Here is a 21,740-nt window from a genome sequence, read left to right as displayed (position 1 = left end):
GCTCTTCATTGTCCAACTTTTCAATCTGTTAACTTGTCAATTACAAAAAAAAAACATGTTTTAGGTCTACCACAATTTAGAAAGACATCTTCTTTAAATGCATGCTCTTTACAGAATAAATTAAACTACTCTACACACATTTGCACTATAAATTGTCACACATTTGATTTTACATTACTGTTTTACAGTGCTGCTGTGTCATACCGGTTTACTCTTCGATATCAATGTCACTTTAAGTCACCACTGTTACTAATTACAATCATGTGTACGCTACTGTGTACTTTTATTAGCATATATTGTAAATGTTCATATTCTATATTGTCCCAGTCTTTCTAAGCTCTTTTCCAAAGAGACCTACAGTGAATTCAACCCCTTTGAAACAGCTATCAAAACTGTATTTCTTGATAAAGGACCAACGATTATTTGAAGAGAGGACAAAGTTTACTCATGTTTTGAGCGTTGTCAACAGTGTAGTCTAGCCTGGTCGTCACCATCCTGCGTTTCCGCCCGAAATTGGTGACGACCAGGCTAAGTGTAGTCCATCATCAGAGGAAAGAAATTGTGTGCAGTTGCGTTGGTCGCCGCTAGAGGGAGACAGTCTGTAGTATCACACTACAGCAGGGACTTGAGTGGAGTGATGGGAAGTTGGGCTCTTTTCTGAGAGCCGCAGTTGCACAACAGAAATGTCACTGATATTAGTGGGATAAGAGTCCAAATCGGTGCTAACTTACAAACATGGCACTTTCAAATGTGCAGTTCCCTAGCTCGGTAGAAGCTGAACATTGCGTAGCACAACATGTACAGTCTAATTTTCAAGCCAGAACTTTGAAAAGGACAATGCTGATTTCAACTAACAAGAATAAATGCCATATTTAACTACAGTTTTATTTTAAATTGAATTAAATATTTGCCTCAAAATCAAAAACACAATTATATTTAATATATATTTTACCTAATACATTAATTCAAATCTACACAACCACAGAATCATTTCTTACAGTGTACGCTGTATATAGGTTTATTAAGTATTGAAGAATAGACACGGTGGACTGATGCAATAAAAGGAAATAGGCAAAATAACTACTGGCAGTAAAGACCTGGTGGAGGAATGCAGGCATTTTTCTCTCTCTCTCTCTCTGTCAGTATATCTCCACCTCTCTTTTCCCCCCACTCTCTAGCATTGTCTCTCCACCTCTCTCTCTCTCTCTCTCTCCCTCCCTCCCAGTCAGCCTCTTCCCTCCTCTCCGCCGCTGGAAGCTCAGTTGACCAGCGTCGCAACTGAGCGATGCGCCTCCCGGAGAGCCTCTCTACCTTTTTGCGGAAGATTTGACATTCCCATCGCACTACATCCTCGCATCAGACTGACATTCTTTTGCTTCTTTTTTTCCTCCTCCCCCTCCTCTCCATACACTTATTTACGTCAGAGTAATTTTGATGTCGATAAACTATTTCCCAGGACAAGGTTTTCTGTGATATCTGAAAACTGAACACTCGCAACAGGCATCTCCCCTCCACCTCCACCACCTCCTGAACCAACGACCCCTGCTGGGAGACTTGTCTTTTCCTCAACACAGATTTTTCTTTTTTCTTTTTTAATTTTCAAACCAGACAGTGACAGCTGATAACTCAATCGAAGATGGAACAAGAAACCTCAGACAAACTCGCTTGATCTTGGTGAATTTTGTGCTCAGTTTGCGACCAAAAGGCTCCAGAGCATCTTTCAGGCAGACTACAGGGACCAGAAGAGACCGTCTCACCGTCTACAGGCTGATATAAGGTAAATTAAACAGCTGCTACCTTGGTATATTTAACCGGGTAAATATGTAAACAGTTCTTTGAGACTGGCTTATAATATACCCGTGTAGCTCAGTTTTGGATTTGTTACTACACCTACAATCTTTAATCTGCTATGACATAACTCTTATTACTAAGGATTACTAAATATGTTTATGGGGAATGCTAATGTTAACCTTCACATAAAATGTTACCCCATTTAAATGTCTAAAATATACACTTAGCAGACATATAAAGTTGTTTTATTACTTAATAATTCATAATAATTCTCAAAAAAAGCTACAATCTGAGTATAAACATGAACGCTGAGGAAATATTCAAGTCCACTAGAAATTAACATTTGTTTTTTTCTTTAATTGTAATATTTATTATTTTAATTTTATGTCTAATATTGTAAAATAATTATAATCATAACCATACTGTCAAAGAAATGTGATCAGATAAATTATTTCATGTTTTCTTCTTTGTCTTCTATGATAAGATATTTCTGTGTTTTCTGACTTATTGTCATCTTGTGCGATTCATTTTATTTATTTATGTATTGTTATGTAGGCAGTGACATTGTAATAATCGTGGCCATAGCTACTTTCTCCTCTTACTATGGCTCAACACAGACATGGAGTTCCTCAAGGATCCATCCTGGGCCCGCTGTCGTTCTCCTTAAATGTCGTTCTGCTTCGTGAAAACCCCTTAAGTGCTGATCCTACACAAGGTGGACTCGATGAAATAGCATTGAGTGCTGACTTTAGGCACATGCTACACAGATATGCTCTAGGGGGGAAGCAGAATTATTCCTTTTTAGAAGTTCAATAAGCTTCAAAAAAGCTACAGTGCATGATCAAAGTGTGCCCGAAGATAAAAGTTGGAGTAAAAAGCGTTGAACTGTGTTTGATGAATACTGATGCCTGACAGGAAAGGTCTTAGGGAGGATGTAGGGCAGTTGGATTGGTGTGTTTTTGTTTTGGCAGTCTTGGTGCCAGGTTAGCAAAAACTCTATAATGGGACATTTACCGCCGGCAAACAGCTAATTCTTGTAAAATGTATCAGGATCCTTGAGTATGAGTCATATATGGTCTTTCTGGCCTCAAGGCAACCAAGCTACTAATTGATGTAGCTGTATGACCCAACATGTAGGCTTAAAGCCCTACAGCTGACACATGGGCACGCACATACTCACGCAACACACAGTCACAAAGACCTTTACTTCTCTTGTAGCACAAGCCTTTAAAATCCCACAAGTTGTCCACCCCCTGACACACTTCATGACTCATCTTCCTCCCCAACGGGTCATACGCCTCCGTATCAGAAAAACCTTTAACTACAGCTGCACTGATTTTCCCACTTTATTTTTTACTTCAATTCCCAAGGGTCCCAAAAGGCTTGGCCGGGTTTTCCGCGTGACCCATGGGTGTGCGTCAGCCCCGCTGAAACCCCCTCACTCTGTTTTCACAGAAGTAGATGCAACATGGTGGTCAGGGCAAAGAGCAGTTGAGGATGTGAGGTTTTCTTGTGATGACATCAACGTGCAGGTTGCGAGCTCGTTGCATCATGCATCTGTTCTCTAAAGGTTTGGGCAGACGCCTATGGATGGATTCTCAAAAAGACCCAGAGTCAAGCCAACTCCTTTCCTGTTGTTGTTGTTGGGTGCATCTGTCTTACAGTCCCCCTTCCACCCACACTGTCTGCTACTGAGTGGGAATGCTGCTCACGCAAACGGGAACCTGTGTGTGCGTGTGGATAAAAGATAGTGGGAGGGAATTAATGCAGCACATAACGATAGAAATGGAATGCAAACAGGAATGGGAAAAATGGATGAGTGAATTAAGGAGGAGCAGCTAAAGAAAGACCCGGACAGCACGAAGAAGTTAAGGAAACACAGACTGACGAATGGCAGGATGAAAGAAAGAATAGCAGAAGGAGGAAAACACAGGCAGAATGAAGGAACGGGAAAGTGGAGAAGGGATGGAAAGATGATGGAAAAGGAAAAGAAAGAAAAAAAAAAGTAAAATCAGTGGAGCAAGGTGCTGCAACAAAGTAAATCATTAATACAATAAAACAAGACAGAGGAGGAAAGAAGAAGATTAAACCAACCAAGGATGAAAAGTCAAAGTAGAGAAAGAAAGAAAGAAAAGTTAATAAAGCAAAATGGAAAGAAAGAAAGAAAGAAAGAAAGAAAGGAAGGAAGGTTAATAAAGTAAAATGGAAAGAAAGAAAGGTTAATAAAGCAAAATGGAAAGAAGGAAAGAAAGAAAGAAAGTAAGAAAGAAAGACAGTAAGATAGAAATAAATAAAAAAGAAAGAAAGGAAAAAAGAAAGAAATGAAAAAGAAAGAAAGAAAGATTAAAATAGAAAGTGAGAGGCCTATAAAACCCACCACAACTGGTGATGCCTAGTTGAAAAGTGAGCTGGGGGAGACCTGCAGTGACTCTCCTCCTTCTCCTTCATCATCCTCCTCCTCCTCCTACCTTCAGTCCTCCTGTTGTACCCAACCAGACCCCCTCCCAACACACACACACGCACACACACACACACACACACACTGAAGCCCCCTGTGTGGCTTCTGGCCTCGGACCTCTGTCTCCATACTTTCCCTGCTGTTTGTACATGATGGGTTCAGTGGGTTCAGCCCAGCTATAAAAGCACCACTCCCACTTTTTCCTCCCCTGCGGCACAGGCAGGAGTTAGCAGGCCTCATATGCAAGGGTGGTGGTGGTGGAGGAGGAGGAGGAGGAGGAGGAGGAAGAGGAGGCCTCCCCAGTTCTCGTCTTCTCCATAACTCTTTGCAACTGGGTTCTCCTCTCTCCTCTCCTCTCTCCTCTCCTCTCTCCTCTCCTCCTTGGCTCCTCTGGCTGGTTGTGGTAACTTTCTCGGGGCCCGGCCCTGGACCAGACGTTCATTTTTCTCCTCTTAGTTTCAAACCACTAACTAACCACTGGCTCCCTGTATCCCCTCCCCTTCCTCCTCCATTGTAGGAATGTCTTATTCGCCCCCACTCTCCGTCTCCCTTCTTTGATTCGTACTTACTAGAAGCTCACATGCACTTGTGCCAACATCTGCAAATAAACAACATAGCGTGCACGCACATGCTCTGAGCACACATGGCATTACCTTTGCCAACATGCCGACATAATTCAGCGAACACACGCACACACACACACGCATTTTGACACACAAAAGCCCCCCCCCCCCCCATCAGTATGTGCCGACCACCTGTGAGGGTACACACACATCCATAAACCTCCCTTTCTTCCCTCTCTCTTTTCCATTATCCTCCTGAGAGCCCAGCGCCGGGGCCTTTGCTTCCAAACCAAACATAGACCAAATTCCGAAAAACCCAACTCGTCACCCCCCTCCGTCTCTCCCTCCCTCCCCTTCATATTCTCCTCTCCCCTCCCTTGCATTTTCTGCCTCTCTCTCCGTCTTTTAGGTCTGGTGTTTGAGGAAGGAGGCAATGCTGGCCTCTATTAAAAAAAAAAAAAAAAAAAAAAAAAAGCCTGGCAGATAGAGGGAGTGAGCCGTGAGGGGAGAAAAGGAGGAAAAAATGATTTCTTCTCATGGTTGGGAATTATGATTGTGTGTGTGCGTGTGTGTGTGTGTGTGGGAGGGGAGGTCAGCTGCAACGGCAGGCATAGGTAGGATCAGAAATTTTCCAGCGGCTCATAGATGTGGACTACAGTATATAAAATGTTGATTTCAGTTTTCTTGTGAAACCGCTTCGATAATTCAGTTTAGTGTCAGTCTCCACACGTTGTTGGTTCCACTGTACAAGCAACAACGTTTGAAATGATTTCAATAAATAAAGAAAAGATCTGATCAAACATCCAAATCCACAACGTTGGAGTCAGAAGGTCCCAAGGATTACAACCTACAAGCGAATGGGAGCGGCGTGGCGTCGACACGAGAGGCTCTGAGGAATTCGGAAAAAGGTTAGAGGATGCCAGTGAGTTTGGCAAAGGAATCTTAAAAAAGGATTTCAAACAGTCAAATCGTCCAGGACTGGCCAGGACTCCAGCAAATTCAGTGCAGTCTAAAATGCTGGTGTCAAACCGTTGCAGAAGTCTGACGTGCATAGACGCAGAGGCACGGAAAAGCAGAGATACCAGTTAACACAGAGGCAGTAACGAGGCCTTTTGGGACAATGTGGTTTGGACAGATACATTCAGATACAAAGACGGAGTTTAGCAATAGTAAATGTTGCACCCTATTACCAAGACATGGCTCAAAATGAAGAAATCAGTTGTCAAATGACCTACTCAAAGCTCAGATTTGCATTCCAGCAAGCAGTATATGCAATCTTACAGCTGAAGTTTCACCTTCCACCAGATATCTGAAAGCCTTCTTCACCTTAGAGTATATCATCCCACTAAAAGCTCCAGTCTCGCCTCTGCCACTGACCTTTAGCTTCTTATTTGCCAAATACTCGATGTACAGTTTTTACTCAGTCTACGAGCACACATCTGATCGTTCTGTGCAGCATTTCTTTTATTTATTTTTTTCTCTTGAGTGCAGCCTCCATTCCCTCTTCCCATGGGACGTCTGGTTCAGGCATAATGACTGCCCTGGCAAGACCAGACCCGAGCTCAAAATCTGACCGCTGGAAGGTTGTGGTGATCTCTTGTGGGAACTTCAGCTTGCGGTCTAGGTCTGCTCCCATGTTCCCCTCCTCGCTGGATGACAGAGGGGACCACCCCGTTCCTGCGCCGGCCCCCGTTTGCCTCCAGCCCTGATTAGGAAGCCCCGCTCCTCCTAGAGTGTCCTCCACATGTCTAACCATCTGTATACGCTAATAAACAGCTAATCATCAAATCTATTAAATGTCAGATTGTGAGAGTGAAAAAATTAGCTTCTGAATTGTCTGAGCAGACAGTGATGCATGTCTGCTTGAGAAAGCGCTCACCAAATTATCATAGTTGCAGATTAACGTCTTATTAATGGATTTATTTCCACTATGTTACCTTGAATTGTGAATTATTAGCTTGGCTAATCTTTACACTGCAATTTCTGCCACGTGCACAATCTAATTGTTCAATATCGGCCTGACCGAGGGTCCAGTCTGGCCCGCTGGATGGATTAGCAGACATTAGCTTCGATTTTTCAATACGCCTATTCCCAATTTGTCCACTAGGGGTGGTCTTTGCACTGAAATACAGCGAAACATTCGGAGTGTCCTGGCCTATACAGTTTCTAAATATATTTGGCTGCATGCAAGTTGGAGATCTGCCGTGGCTGCTAAGCTAATAGTGCTAGCCACAATTGCATTTAAGTGCTTGCCTAAGTGAAGGAAAGAATTTGGCAATTTGCAATAATCCTGCAAAAAAGTTTACCAAAGGGGAATTTTGCATACGAATCTTTAAGAATATTGGTGTTTTTTTAAACCAGGAAATCAAGATGATATCCATGGGTTATGGATTACCTACTGAGTGATTGATTATTATTGATCTTAGATGATTTTAGAAGGGAACCGTGGCGTTGTCTAGAAACCTGCCCTCACTAAAACGTGTCTGCTGTGGGACGGAAACACTTTAAGGTGGCCTGACTCTGAAACTCCTGCTTACAAATCATTTTCTATTTGTCAAGTGATCCGCCACTTTGACAAGACCCATAACATCTGTTAGCGTGAAAACGTTATCAACCCTTCCCGCTTAACTCGCTGACTTTCTTTTCCAGCTCATTACTCTGTTATTTGACGGAGCCCTTTTTCTTTTTTTCGTCCCCCTCGCCTCCCTTTTTGTATCCCCACCGAGAATGAGAGGAACGGCCTACAGTACAGCTGGGATTGGTTATTATTTACTGGCTTGGCACACACAGACGCACGCACACACACTCACACACACACACACGCACGCACACACACACAGTGGAAACAAATTGGGTGAATCTGCTCTGCACGTAGGAATGCGAGGCACATGTGTTTGTGTGTTTTAGGTCTGGATGACAGAGCTGAGGGAATGAGAGAGGGATGCTGAGAGAAAGAAAGAAAGAAAGAGAAAGAAAGAAATTAAAGGAGAAAGAAAAAGATTGGATTGGGGCACAGAGTGCTCTTGGCCTCGTCCGTCTTGCCTGACAGTGAAAGTTAAAAACACTTTTCTCCCTCAGCCTTTCTGTCTCTCTCCACTAACTCCCCTCCTTCCTTTCTCTGTCTTTCATTTCCTGACGTTCCCTCCCTTTTTCGTTCTCCCTGCCTCTTTATTTTCAACCCAAGAAAGTCTGTACTTGTTCTTTCTTTTTTCTTTTTTTTCCAACATCCCTGGACTTCTTCTCATCCTCTTCCCCATCTTTAGCCCTTTTCTCTCTTTCCCTCGCTCCTCGCAGGGCAGCGGTGGATGAAAGGATTGTGGGTGGGTGGGGGATTGGGTGGTGGGACGGGGTGGTGGAGTGATCTGAGGCTCCGCCGATGGTGAAGAATTGCAGGGAGGAGAGGCACTGAGGGGAGAAGTGAAAAGGTTTCTGTTGACCTTGTACCGCTGCCAAACGGTGGGATGCTGGTGGTGGTGGTGGTGGTGGTGTTGCAAGGGTTTATGGGCGGGGAGCGATGAGTGAGGAGAAGAGACAAAGAGAGAAACTGATAAAGAAACACAGAGAGGAGAGTGTGGGGCTGACTACTATAGAAGATACAGATAAATCTAATACAAATAAATTGCCTAAAACAACATTTTAAGGTTCAAGGAGAACACGTAGCTATAGAAATAAACAGGCCAGACTTTTTTGTGCACCACAACATCCATCCTGTCTGATTTTTGGCGACTCCTGTAGTTACGGGAATGGTTTAATACTGCGCGACCCAGCAAATTAAAATTGATGTTGATCTGATTTTATGCTGCACACGGAGTCTGTGTGATCAGCAGGTTTAAAGGAGTTAGTCCTCACTGAGATGTCGGAGGCGTGAAGCCACCTGCAGCTCTTCTTCTAACAGCTCACTGCAATAACTAATAATCTTTTTACATACTCCACGAGAAAAGAGAAATTTCTTCTTGCTCCTAGGGCTGCGAGAAAAAGAACAAAGCTTGTTCTTGCCAGGTAATTTATACTTCACAAGAAACTCAGGAGAGGTCCTCATAGGCCCCTCCCACTGCAGCACACGTCACACGCGCTAAGCATTGCGGGGGAGATGGACGGCGAGACCGGCCGTTTTGACGACCGTGTCCGTCGGATCGCGCCGTTCATTCGGCATCCGCCCACACCCAGTATGCCAATCTCCACCCAGGAGAGATTAGCGGTCACACTGCGAATATTAGCATCTGGGAGCTCACAGCGAGTGGCCGCTAGCACGTCTGCTTTTCCACATTAACCACGCCCACTTCCAGTTTCTGACCAACTAAGAACAGTTGCCGGACACCCTACGAGACAAAAGTTCTGCCCCGTTGATGTGTTGAGAACGAGCTACGAGAACAAATTTCTTGCTTCTGGCCGAGTCGTTATTCAAACTGATCTGCTGCGATAAAATTACTGGTTTTGCAGACACGTTGTCGATGACTGATCACTGTAAGACCTAAGCTCCCTGATAAACATGTGAATCAACTCTACTTAACTTTAACCTTAACTTTAGTTAAATGGTTTTAATGCGAAGCTTCAGCAGTAGGATATGTTCGGTTTGCGTTAGCAGCAGTCTAATCATCATTTATTTTTTGGGGAGATTGTCGCCACAGACATTCAGTTCATAATATAATTATTACAGTTGCCCCTTTTCTCACCTTATTTGGCAAAAGATAGTGACTTAACAAATGTATATTTTAATTAAAATCTGGCTAATGTGGCTAATTTGGGTGTTTGGATTATGCTAGCTTGTAATTTCTGTTAGCGTTGAGGAGATATGGATAAACAAGGAGTTGCAAAATTCATTTATTTAGCATTTTATGGTATTAAATGGTATTTTATGGTTTTGTCTGAAGACTTTGTACAGTGTTAAAGGCATTTCTGCTTATCGGCACTTCTGGTAACTTGCCAGAGCCAACAATCTGGAACAAGGTTTATCTAATAGTAGCAACAGATTATCAGCAGTTTCATGAAGACTCATGCCATGAAACCAAATCCTAATATAGTTTTCTGTGATTTTTGATGTTTAATAACTGTTCAGTGCAATTTTAATACACTTTTTTGTCCTCCATGATGGACGTAGCACCCACTTTACTGAGGGAGGAAGATGGTCCATGCTCACATTCACATTCTTCCAAATGCTACCAGCCTGAAGTTTACTATACATGGTTAAGTTCATCTTTGAGCCAAAAAGGGATAAACTGTAATGAGGGTTTATCCTTTATTACAGACCTGTTGAATCTTTCTCTCCTCCCCAGCTGATCTCTTTTCCATTTGTACAGCTGTCCGACTCCAAATATTTGTCTTTAGCCTGCGCCTTGCTTCTCTAGGAATGAACTCTCTAGCATTTGCTTCCTATGCTACCTGTTTGTTTCCAACATTTTGAAGATGTTTTGAGCAAGTAGTTGCAATAAAACAGCAGGTTATTGAGTTTCAGCATTCTCCAGCGACACAACACACAGACTGTGTCTAAGCTTGTTTGACTCTTCGGCTGTTGGTGCAGAGAGCAAATACAGCTTTGTGTAGTTAAGAAAACTGAGAATGCTGCTTGATGACTGGGGCAAGAAGCATTTGTGTTAGTGTTGACATATTCAGATACGAAAATGAACCGTCACAGAACGATGAAGAATAAATATACCGTCAAACAAAGAATGGGTGCAGAGCTGTGAGATATATTCCCACATTTTGCAGTTTTCTTTATTTTTCCTAGTATTTTGGACTTGATCTTGACCAAGACTAGCTACATATACTGTAAATTGCAGTGGTCATTTTAGCTCACTTGAACCATTGTGCACACGTATGACTTTTGCGCTTAATTTTCAATTGTTGTGGTATTTATTCAATGTTTAATATCTCCCATGTGCACTGTCCCTTAAACCGTTCGCTGCTGCAGCGCTACAAATTCCCCACTGTGGGAAAAATGGAAGATTATCATATCTTATCTGAAACTTGTGCAGCTCTAGGAGCACAAAGTTGACTTTGACTTGCAAGGGTTGAGAGGAGCCACTCTTCTCCTGGCAGCCCATCAGTTAGATCCCAAATGGCAAACAATGAAACAGCACTAATAATGAACATATATGTGATTCATTTTAGACTTCGTATTGTCCTCCGGGTCAAATGTTACCCGTCTCCAATCTTTCTATATCACATAATTTGACATAAACGAGGTCTACCGCCTGTGGATTCTGCAAATAAATGTCCAATATATATAGTAATTAGTTGAAAGGAATTTGGCTAAAATTGTGTAACTCAGAATTAGGTGATGCATTTTATTTTAGGCTTTGTAAAATGTCAAATTTGAAGACAATACGATGGTTAGAGCAGGGTATTGCTTTGAGGGAAAGGCGTGAAGGAATCTAAGTTGAGCTAGGTGGAACCACAGAGGACCCTACGATCGGGTCTAGGGTAATTTCAGAAGTCTGACGTGTGATTAGCGAGGATCCTAGCGTGATCTTTTTCATTTTAAAGTAAGGTTTTAATCAAAGCATCAGTTTTGGGTTCAGATTTCACATGTTCCTCCACAACACATATCTGAAACTCTCCCCCATCCATTCATTGCCGACGTTGCTATCTAAGTCGTTTAGCTTAAATGAACCCAGCGTTTGCTGGCATCATTGAAATCTCTTGCACAGACTCCCTATCCCATCCCCGAGCCACTATGTGCCTGTTCTTATTAAAGTGAAACTTTGCCGTCGGACCTTTTGGAGGTGGTACACCCTTTTTAAAAAGTCCGTCAGAGTCTCAGCACAATTCCACAATCCCTTTGGGGATGTCCAGAGAGCTGAGATAGAGAATTTCTTGAGCTGAAAAACGACATAATCCCTGTCTTGAGAGGTTACTCCCCCTACTCCTCCTCCCCTGACAGCCGCCACCACTCCCTTTCTAAGTGGTGAAGACGCCAGTGTCAGTCGAGGAGACACTGCAGGCTCTACTGGTGGCTATTGCAGACTTGCTGAGCAGAGTTGCATCACTTAGCGGTGTCGAGACGCAACAGAGAGAGAGAGGGAGAGGGAGAGAGAGGGTAATACTGAGACAAATAATGGGAAAAGTGTGAGGAGAGGAAAGGGTGGGAGCCTGCGTCTGACTCCCACAGTTTCTGTTTTCTTCTTGGCTCTTTCGCCGCCTACTCGCTCTCAGTCTCCTCATACCATGATGCCATTTTTTCTCGTCCTGAGGGAAGTTCACTGTCCTCAATGCAGGCATACACAGAGAGAGACAGAGAAAGAAAGAAAGAGAGAGGGAGAGAAAGAGCTGTGATTCAGAGCTGACATCATATAAAACAGCGGTTCAACACATTCACAAGTTGCGAACACTGACAGTAAATTTCCCTTTTTGCTGCCGTGGCGGCTCAAACCGCTTAATTGCTATGCCGGTGGTTTTGTTTTTGAGACTTGAGAGTTTGAAATGCGATACGGTCATTAGTGTTTTTTTGTTTTTTGTTTCTTTTGGAGGGGGTCGATCTACGCCGTCTTGGGCCCTTGAAAACACTCAAACACATCAGTATGAGCTTTGGTTTGTCTTTTTTCTTTTAAGAAACACCTACAGAAACTACATTCCTCTCGCCTCGTCCTCATCAACCCCCTCTCCACGTCGTCCACGAATCACTCCTCGACATGTCCTTTTGGTTTTGTCCAAACAGGTGTCCATTTTCAACCATTTGATTCCACTCATTTCTCATTTCTCTTTTACGGGCAGTCTCCTTTCTTCTCGTCTCTGCACGCCTCCTAGTCACAAAAACAAAGCCTCCTGTCATCCCCGCTGTTGCAACAGCATTGCGTAATACCTTATAAGGACGTGGGACGGAAGGTTCAAAGGATATAACCCCCTTAAAAATAAGGGCTGACATGCGTCTTGGAGTGATGGGCCGTCTTGTGTCTCTCCTCCCTCGCTCTGTTTCTCTGCTGGCACGTCAAACATTGAAGCTGGAGGCTTTTATTCAGCCCCCCTACCTAAGTTTATCCTTCTTGCCTTTTGCCTTTTTCTAAATCATGACATTTAAATGTATATATATCACACTTAACAATTAGCTTTGTGCAATAAAGTCAAGAACAGTTTCTACTAAAGTCTCAGATGAGCAACACAGTGTGACTTGGATGGAACAGCGAGACGAGGAATTGAAGAAAAATAAAAGAAGGGGGCTCAACAAAAAAAAATAAAAAATTGCGCTGGAGAATAAGAAACTGGAGAGAAGAAAAAGGAGTGGGAGGCGCAGGGAACAGGAGAGGTATGCTCTGCTGGAGGACTGGGAGAGGAAAACCACAGGAAGGAGTGAGAGGGAGAGAAGTCGAGAGCGAGAGGGAGAGTTAAAAAATAACGGGGAGGGAGAGGCCAGATCAGGGCACCGTGGAAGCTAACGTTTCCTGTGAGAGGAGGAAAAACTCTCTTTATATATATGTATGTGTGTGTGTTTTACACCTGAGGGGGATATCAACTCTGTGCATGTGTGTCTGTACTCTTTCACGTCCAATAGCGTGTAAAATGTTTGTGTTTCTAACGTGGTGGAGACTGTGGAAGTTGGTGGGTATTTGTTTTATGTTTCAATGCACGATTGTACCAGAGCATCGTAGGGCTTGAGATACAAGGACGTCAGCGGGACACAGTGTTGGAGTGATGATTCTTCGCATGCACGAGTGTGTATGTGTGTGTATAATTTTGTGTAAGCGCACTAACTTAAGCGCGGTTTATGCTTCCGCGGGACCAGACGCCGTGACCTACGTACGCAGCCCTAAGCCAGAGCGAGTCATTTATGCTTGTGCCCTCGTCAGTCTGGCTCGCTCTGTAAGAAATGCCACCCAAACACTAGTCGGCGCCGTGTCTTTATACTTTCTGCTTCACTTTCACCGATGGCGACTGAAACTTTCGACGAAATTTCACCGAAATGTCGAAGGCAAGTCGCACAAGCGCTTGTACCTTTCGAACCTCTTCAGTCAGTCTTTCTTCAGTGTGTTCCACCTTTGTTGGTCCAGAACAATCGATTCACGTACAGTCAGGTCCATAAATATTGGGACACAATACTAATCTTTTTGGCTCTATACACCACCACAATGGATTTGAAATGAAACAAACAAGATGTGCTTTAACTGCAGACTTTCAGCTTTAATTTGAGGGTATTTACATCCAAATCAGGTGAACGGTGTAGGAATTAGTTGGAAGAGTTTGTATTCTGTTTGAGTCTGTTCCATGGCCAGGTGTGTGTTATTCCCTCATTATCCCATTTACAAGGAGCAGATAAAAGGTCTAGAGTTCATTTCAAGTGTGCTTTTGGAATCTGTTGCTGTCAACTCTCATTATTAGATCCAAAGAGCTGTCACTATTAGTGAAGCAAGCCATCATTAGGCTGAAAAATCAAAACAAACCCATCAGAGAGATAGCAAAAAACATTAGCCGTGGCCAGATCAACTGTTTGGAACATTCTTAAAAAGAAAGAACGCACCGGTGAGCTCAGCAACACCAAAAGACCCGGAAGACCACTGCAAACAACTGTGGTGGATGACCGAAGAATTCTTCCCCTGGTGAAGAAAACACCCTTCACAACAGTTGGCCAGATCAAGAACGCTCTCCAGGAGGTAGGTGTATGTGTGTCGAAGTCAGCAATCAAGAGAAGAATTCACCAGAGTGAATACAGAGGGTTCACCACAAGATGTAAACCATTGGTGAGCTTCAAAAACAGGAAGGCCAGATTAGAGTTTAGAGCCAAACAACATCTAAAAAAGCCTTCGCAGTTCTGGAACAACATCCTATGGACAGATGAGACAAAGATCAACTTGTACCAGAGTGATGGGAAGAGAAGAGTATGGAGAAGGAAAGGAACTGCTCATGATCCAAATCATACCACCTCATCAGTGAAGCATGGTGGTGGTAGTGTCATGGCGTGGGCATATATGGCTGCCAATGGAACTGGTTCCCTTGTATTTATTGATGATGATGTGACTGCTGACAAAAGCAGCAGGATGAATTCTGAAGTGTTTCGGGCAATATTATCTGCTCATATTCAGCCAAATGCTTCAGAACTCATTGGACGGCACTTCACAGTGCAGATGGACAATGACCCGAAGCATACTGCGAAAGCAACCAAAGAGTTTTTTTAAGGCAAAGAAGTGGAATGTTATGCTATGGCCAAGTCAATCACCTGACCTGAGTCCGATTGAGCATGCATTTCACTTGCTGAAGACAAAACTGAAGGGAAAATGCCCCAAGAACAAGCAGGAACGGAAGACAGTTGCAGTAGAGGCCTGGCAGAGCATCACCAGGAATGAAACCCAGCGTCTGGTGATGTCTATGCGTTCCAGACTGTAATTGGCTGCAAAGGATTTGCAACCAAGTATTAAAACGTGAAAGTTTGATTTATGATTGTTAATTTGTCCCATTACTTTTGGTCCCTTAAAAAGTGGGAGGCACATATACAAACTGTTTTAATTCCTACACCGTTCACCTGATTTGCCAAAAAGATTAGAATTGTGTCGATGTCCCAATATTTATGGACCTGACTGTACTTACATTTCTGGGGAGGTGTGTACGTCAGGCTAGGGCGTTAGGGCCTGTCGTTGTAGCTATGCCGTTAAATTCATCTTCTTCTTCTGTAACCGCTTGTCCTATGAAGAGTCGCGCGGGGGCTGGAGCCTATCCCAGCTGTCATCGGGAGAGAGGCGGAGTACACCCTGGACAGGTCGACATTCTATTGCAGGGCTAACACAGAGAGGCAGACAACCATTCACACTCACACCTACGGCCGACTTAACATGCATGTCTTTGGAGGAAGCTGGAGTACGGCTTCAAATTGATGCAGAAGTTTTAAACCGCTGTAATAAGGACATTTCTGCTTAAAGTCCACGTCTTCAAAGGAATATAATTCTGATTTAAAAGTTTAGGTTGCCTGGGGCGTGTGCCTGCAATGGTTGGGGTAGGGAACCGGAGGATGCAACCTGTCAGTGACTGTTCTCTCATGCCGAAAGACAAACCTGTGTGGCTGCTGCAGATCGAAACCTCCCTCCGCGGTTTACTCGTGTTTGCAATATGAACTGCATGCAAGCGTGTGTGTGCATACATGTGCCCACGAGTCCATATGTTTGAGAGAAGTCTGCAGCAGCCAGAGCATGTGTTTTGCTAGGCATCAGGAGATCCATAAGAGGGTCTGGGCGTGCTGCCCAATGGCAGGTCACTGAGGGAAAAGGAAGGGGAGTAGCTGCCCGAGGCTGGGGGCTCACGTGTGTGTATGAGCCCGTGCGCATGCCTGCTGGTGCGACCCTAGTCTGCATGCGTGCCTGGATACATATGGTCCCGTACGTGCGTGCCTTCACAATACCTCCAAATAGCAGCGACTGTGTGTGTGAGAGAGAGAGAGAGAAGTCAATGAGGTTGCTGTGGAATGTGAAACCAGTGTGGTGAGGTAGCTGGCAAGCCGGCAGAAGGACCTAAACACTGACTTCATTGTGGTTTAGCCTCTGCCTTATATTATGTCGGGGGATTGTGTCAGTGATTGTGGAAGAATTTGTGGCGACAGCAAGTTTAGAAGTTAAAGAGGTGTACATGTAGCTGGAGCGCCGCCGGTTTTAATCCAGCCAGGGAGAGTAAATTAAGGCCGCTCTCGCTTGCCAGCTATCATTATAGAGCCATATAGCGAGACACCCAACGGAGGCTGCGCAGTTGTGACACAAACCCACTTACAGCCCACGTCTGGCGCCATTTAGGTGTTCCACTGGAGGCAAACACCGACTAAACACGTAACCACTGTCTAGAAAAACACATACCTGCAAAACACTTTGTGCTGCGGGTGTAAGCTTTCAAGGGGAAGTGGAGAGTCTGCGAGATAGATTTGTTTCCAGACTTTGCTCGAATGAAAAGATTGGGGAGAAACTCCGGGAACTACTTTTATTTTAGTTAGATTTGGAAATCGATACCGCTCTTGTGCACGTGCAAAAGTCTAGTGTGCAGGTTTTAGGAAGGATAAAGTGTATGTGGGTCCTCTTCCATGGAGCCCCCTATGTTCCTAAAGTAGCACAGAACAGACAACCTCATGTTTTTACACACTGAAATGACAGCAACCGTAGTGAACGAGCAGTAAGGAACTGAGTTAGAGTTTCCAGTATCCACACGAGTCGCCGTTAAAGGTTGTGACACACCAAGACGGTGTCAGGGTGCCGGCGAGTCTATGATCGTTATGATTCAGGAGATGTCAGCGTCTGTGAGACGGTCGGCTGCAGCCTTGTGGTGTGTTCAAGTGTGACGTTTTCGGTCCAGACACGTTCGGTGTGAGGCGGCGTCACCGTCACAGTGGTAGTTTAAGACTGGAACTGGAGGAAGGAGGATATTAGCTTAGCATAGTTTGGTGTAAACACTCGCATCGGGATAAGGTCTGTTATTGTTTTATCAGGGAGACATGTGGTGTAACAAGGTCTCCGTGAACTCCTGACAACTTCTCTTCCAGAAAAATTACAAATCCGCTTCCCGAAATGTCAGACTATTTTCAGACTCCTGCTGCTTTAGCCTCAAATCGTGTGTCGCCCACAATTTGTGTGCTCTCTTTGTCTTCAAATCTGCGGGACATGACAGGAAAATTGCTTTAAAGCTCGACTTAAATTAAGTTATTGTCACAAAGATGTAAAGTGATCAACATCGGTGCTTTCTGGCAGACATTGGAGGCCAACAATATTTCTATCTTTGACATTTCGGCACTGCTGTTTCTGTTCCAGTTTTAATAATAGCCGGTTCTGTTAGAAAAAAAAAAGGCAGCACGTGTTGGTAAATTAGCTCAAGAGAGGACAAACTTGTGCCAGGATCTGCAGAGAAAGTGTGAAAAATGTCTGCGTGCGTGCGTGCCGTGCCGTGCCGACGTTTCCAGCAGCTGTCAAGCATTTCCCTGCAGGTTTGGTCCACTTCACCGTTTCCCCCTTTTTGGTTTTTCCTGCTGTGAGACTTTTTCTTTGAAGCAGATATCTGGGCCTTGAGTCATTCGGTCTGACAAGAACCCGTAAGTTGAGTCACCGACCGGGGAAGGTTGTTTTTTTCATGCTTCGCCCGTAGTATCATACCCTCAGAAGTGGAAAACTACTGTAAAATGTTGTTTGGCCCCTCAGGGACGTACCACAGAAATGTGGAAGGATCTGTAACAAACCCACAGCATAACGCCTCCCAGAGGTTTTCTCTCAGGAACTCAGCCACAGTTGTCCGTCTCCAGTCCCAGAATCGGTCGACTCCACCGAGTTGAGTGATTTTTCTGGCGCTATGATGAAACAGCAGCGTCTAGGTTATCCACTGAACACCAGGAAGTGCTATTGTCAACCTCATGGCCTCAATGAAAAGGTGGACGAACACATTTCATGCAGTAGTTTCTGGATGTTACATGCCACCTGCATGCCTCATATTTAGGATATTCTAGTTTGATTATGTCAGTACGACAGCTAAAATCCCACCTCTAGTTCTCGGTAAAGAGTTTACAACACCTTTTCTCATTTAGCCTCAATTAGCTTCTGCTTTTATTTTTCCTCGCTGCAAACGATTTCAAAGCGACCACAAGTTGTTGCACCACAGTCTCCGTTTTGTTTACGTCTGCTTCATCACGAGATCAGGTGCTTCCTGATTCCTCCCTCTGGCACGAAAATCTAAATAGTATCCCGTAGCGTGTGACGACGCGTCATTATTTATATGTCGGAGGATTGAAGAGAAGAAAATCTGTGGGATACGCGTGCACCGATCAGGCATAACATTACGACCACCTTCCTAATATTGTGCAGGTCTCCCTTGTGCCTCCAAAACAGTTGTGACTCCCGGAGGCCGTGAGACTGTTGAACGCTGGAGGACCCCTGTAGCCCCTGGCCCCCACCCTCCAAAAACCAACCACAGATACATTTTTGCACTGAATACAGACGTTTTGCGCAGACTCCAGTAGTGCACAATTGTCACTTTAATTCTACTGTACATTGCTCAGCTGTATATTACTTACTTGCCTATTTTTTTATACTAAGTTAGCTAATTCTATTCTATTTTTATACTTTTACCTATACTGTTTTTGCTTTGGCTTGCACCGGGACCAGGGTAACTAATTTCGTTCCAACTCATGTATCAACATGTGTTGAAATGACAATAAAAACTCTTGAATCCTCCTTGAATCCTTGAGAGAATGGACATGGGCCTTCTGAGGGTGTCCTGTGGTGTCTGGCAACAGAATGTTGTTAGTAGGGGGTCTTTGTGTCCTATAGGTTGAGAGGAGGGGCCTCTGTGGATCATCCCACAGATACTCGATCAGTTTGGGATCTAGTGAATTTGGAGGCCAGGTTCCTACAGCATTTTTTGTGTGTGTGCCTGTGTCAGGCTGCATCCTGCTGGGGATGGCTGCTGCCATCAAGGAGTGTCATTGCTATGGGGTGGGGGTGCCTGGTCTGGTCTTAGTGGGTGCTACATGTCTAAGTAACATCCACATGAACGAATGCCAGGTCTAAAAGTTTCCCAGCAGAAAACTGAATTGTCACAAGATGGTCAATGTTACTTACTTCTCCTGTCAGTGGTTTTAATGTTTTGGCTGACTGGTGAATACTGCTTAGGATTTTAAAAATCCTGTAGTAGACAAGTGAAGTTTGCACAAAGTGGGTTTACCACAGTTTGATGAAATGTTCTCAATTAATAATGCAACAACACTTTTTTTTTGATATTTTGATGATTTACAACCCACTATCCAGAGTAAGTGGAGAGTTATACCCAAAGCAACATGTATGACGGTAAAGTCCGTATCATTTTTAAAAGCATCACAGCTGCAGACTTTCATCTGATGTTTAAAGTGTTGGTTTTTTTTTTTAACCACAAGCCAACTGGTTTCATTTACTTTGTCTACAAGCCACGATCTGAATAATAAATTAATGAGATATCCAGCGGATCTGACTGCAGCTGCGAGCCGTGCCAACAGAAATGATACGTTTGGCCGTCTCTTAAAGTGTTAAGCGTCTTGAGATCTGACTGTTCTTCTTAGCGCGGACTGTTTGCAGAGGGGCGCCAAAACAATGTGTCCTGTTTGTTCAGTTTCCCATCGTAAGCGACTGTTCACGATGTTGTTGTGATTACTGGGTACCACACATGTGTTTAGACCGATGACTCAGACTTGTCTCACCCCGCTGGGAGGGTGGGGATGGACTCCGACCCGGGAGTAACTGCAGCAACTCCCTTGGCTCCACAAGTAAATGCATTTCTGACTGTACAGTTTAGTAGTTAGCATTAGCATTAGCATTAGCTCAGCTTTGACCTTTTTACACATGCCAGGAGCAGCAAAGCTCTTTTCAGAAGCTGCACTAATCAACAACTGCATCTTGCAGACCGTTTCGTTTCAGATTCTTTGAACGTGGAAGGGAATATTGAAAACCTGTTTTGTTTTGTTTTTTCTCGTAACAGACAGGCAGCAGCAAGCAGCCGCCATGCTGTCGATGGATGAACCTCTGGACCTGAAGCTCCCCTCGGGGCGAACACATGGCCCGGTGATCTTAGGAAAGAGAGCTTGTCCCTCCTCGATCTGCGCCCCCCTCAGCATCACCCGACCACGGCTACAGTGTTCAACCTTTCCGTCGCCTCCTTCCTCTCCAGGTAAGACTGCAGCGCAACACACATACAAGTATTCTTAGAAAAAAGGCTGCTGTAAAACTACACACACACACACACGACATGCCTTTTAATGATTCCACGGTGCGAGTCTGCGACTGTGATAATGCAAATGCATGATTCTCTGTTCCCACTTTCCCAGTTAACTTAATATAGTAAATCCAATGAACGGTGGCCTTTTGCTGTCCTGAAACAGACATGGACTGTCCCCAGAAATGTCAGTGTCACTTATAACAAGAGGAGCGTGACACTGACAGCCACAACACGTCCTCTGTGACATTCACGGACAGAATGAGCTGCCTCACTCTGTACTCAGTGTTCGGTTAAGATATACAGTACGTGCACGCAACGGTGGCTCCTGCAAAGTCGACGGCTGTGCATGAGTTGGGCAGTGTTGCTATGATGCGCTAACTAGAATTTGTCACGTGGGATTGAACAACAGTTATTGTGCCGTTTAACTCAGGTAGCAATATCCCAAGTAGCCACTAGATGGCAACATTTACCAGTTTTTCAGACTTATAGGTGCAGAAAATCAGATTAACTGAGACTGATGGTGCCCCATGAATTAAAATATTTCCAACACAATGGTTGGGTCAGTGTGACTGTTAATGTCTAACCTGTGTGTATTTTGTTACGACCGGCTCATTGGCCGCAACAAAACAGGAGTTGCACACTCAAAAGAAGTCAAGTATGACAAACCAACATTTATTAAAGTAAATACTCAAATCAGGTGGGATGTGGAAATGTGTGGGTGCGTTGGTCAATGTGTGGTGCATGTTGTTAGTGCGAAATAAGACAAAGCAAACAGAGGACCAGCATGCTAGGCCTAACCGGAAATGCTGTCCAGGTGCTCCTTGTCAACCTAATGCACTGCTTCAGACCTGCAACAAACAAACAAACCCACCAACAGTACACCGTAGGCAGACATTACGTCGAACTCAGGCCTGGGGCCGTCACAATTTCCATCGTTTAAAAATTGCCCTTTTTTCCTTTGTGTTTCCCATGTACTCATTAATTAACAAAAAACACGCCTTAACTGTTTATTTGCTGACAGGACCTGAGGGATGAGGTGGTGAATGAAGTAGAGCATTTAGCTGCTACAGAGTCAGGTACTTCCCTGACTGAGAGTTTGTGGAGACTGAAATAGAGCTAAAATGACAGCAAACACATGTTTTTGAGCTTTAACCTCAATAATGTAGTTTTAGTTTTTGGCTCTGTGCGCCATCCTGAACTATCATGTATCATGTTCTTGGTAAGGACCTAGCGTCAGCCTTGCAAGATACAGCCCTCTTTAGCACTTCTTGGACTTGAAATCAAGTTTTATTATCAGTTTT

At 44.1% G+C, this 21,740-nt stretch overlaps 1 protein-coding gene across 1 annotated transcript in view; it reads left to right on the top strand.

The window, feature by feature from the left end:
* Positions 1-1,272: 1,272 nt before the first annotated feature.
* LOC311507629 (zinc finger protein GLIS2-like) overlaps positions 1,273-21,740 on the top strand; it is a 41,057-nt gene continuing 20,589 nt past the window's right edge. Inside the window, exons 1-2 of the mRNA XM_084572046.1 lie at positions 1,273-1,777; positions 20,203-20,391. Of these exons, the coding sequence (XP_084428172.1) occupies positions 20,226-20,391 (166 nt within the window). The 5' untranslated portion in view covers positions 1,273-1,777; positions 20,203-20,225. The remainder of the gene's footprint in view (positions 1,778-20,202; positions 20,392-21,740) is intronic.

Source organism: Chelon labrosus (assembly GCF_963514085.1).
Source record: "Chelon labrosus genome assembly, chromosome: 2".
Lineage (NCBI taxonomy): Eukaryota > Metazoa > Chordata > Actinopteri > Mugiliformes > Mugilidae > Chelon > Chelon labrosus.
Note: the sequence above shows the minus strand (reverse complement) of the source record. Positions and strands in the feature narration are given on the sequence as shown.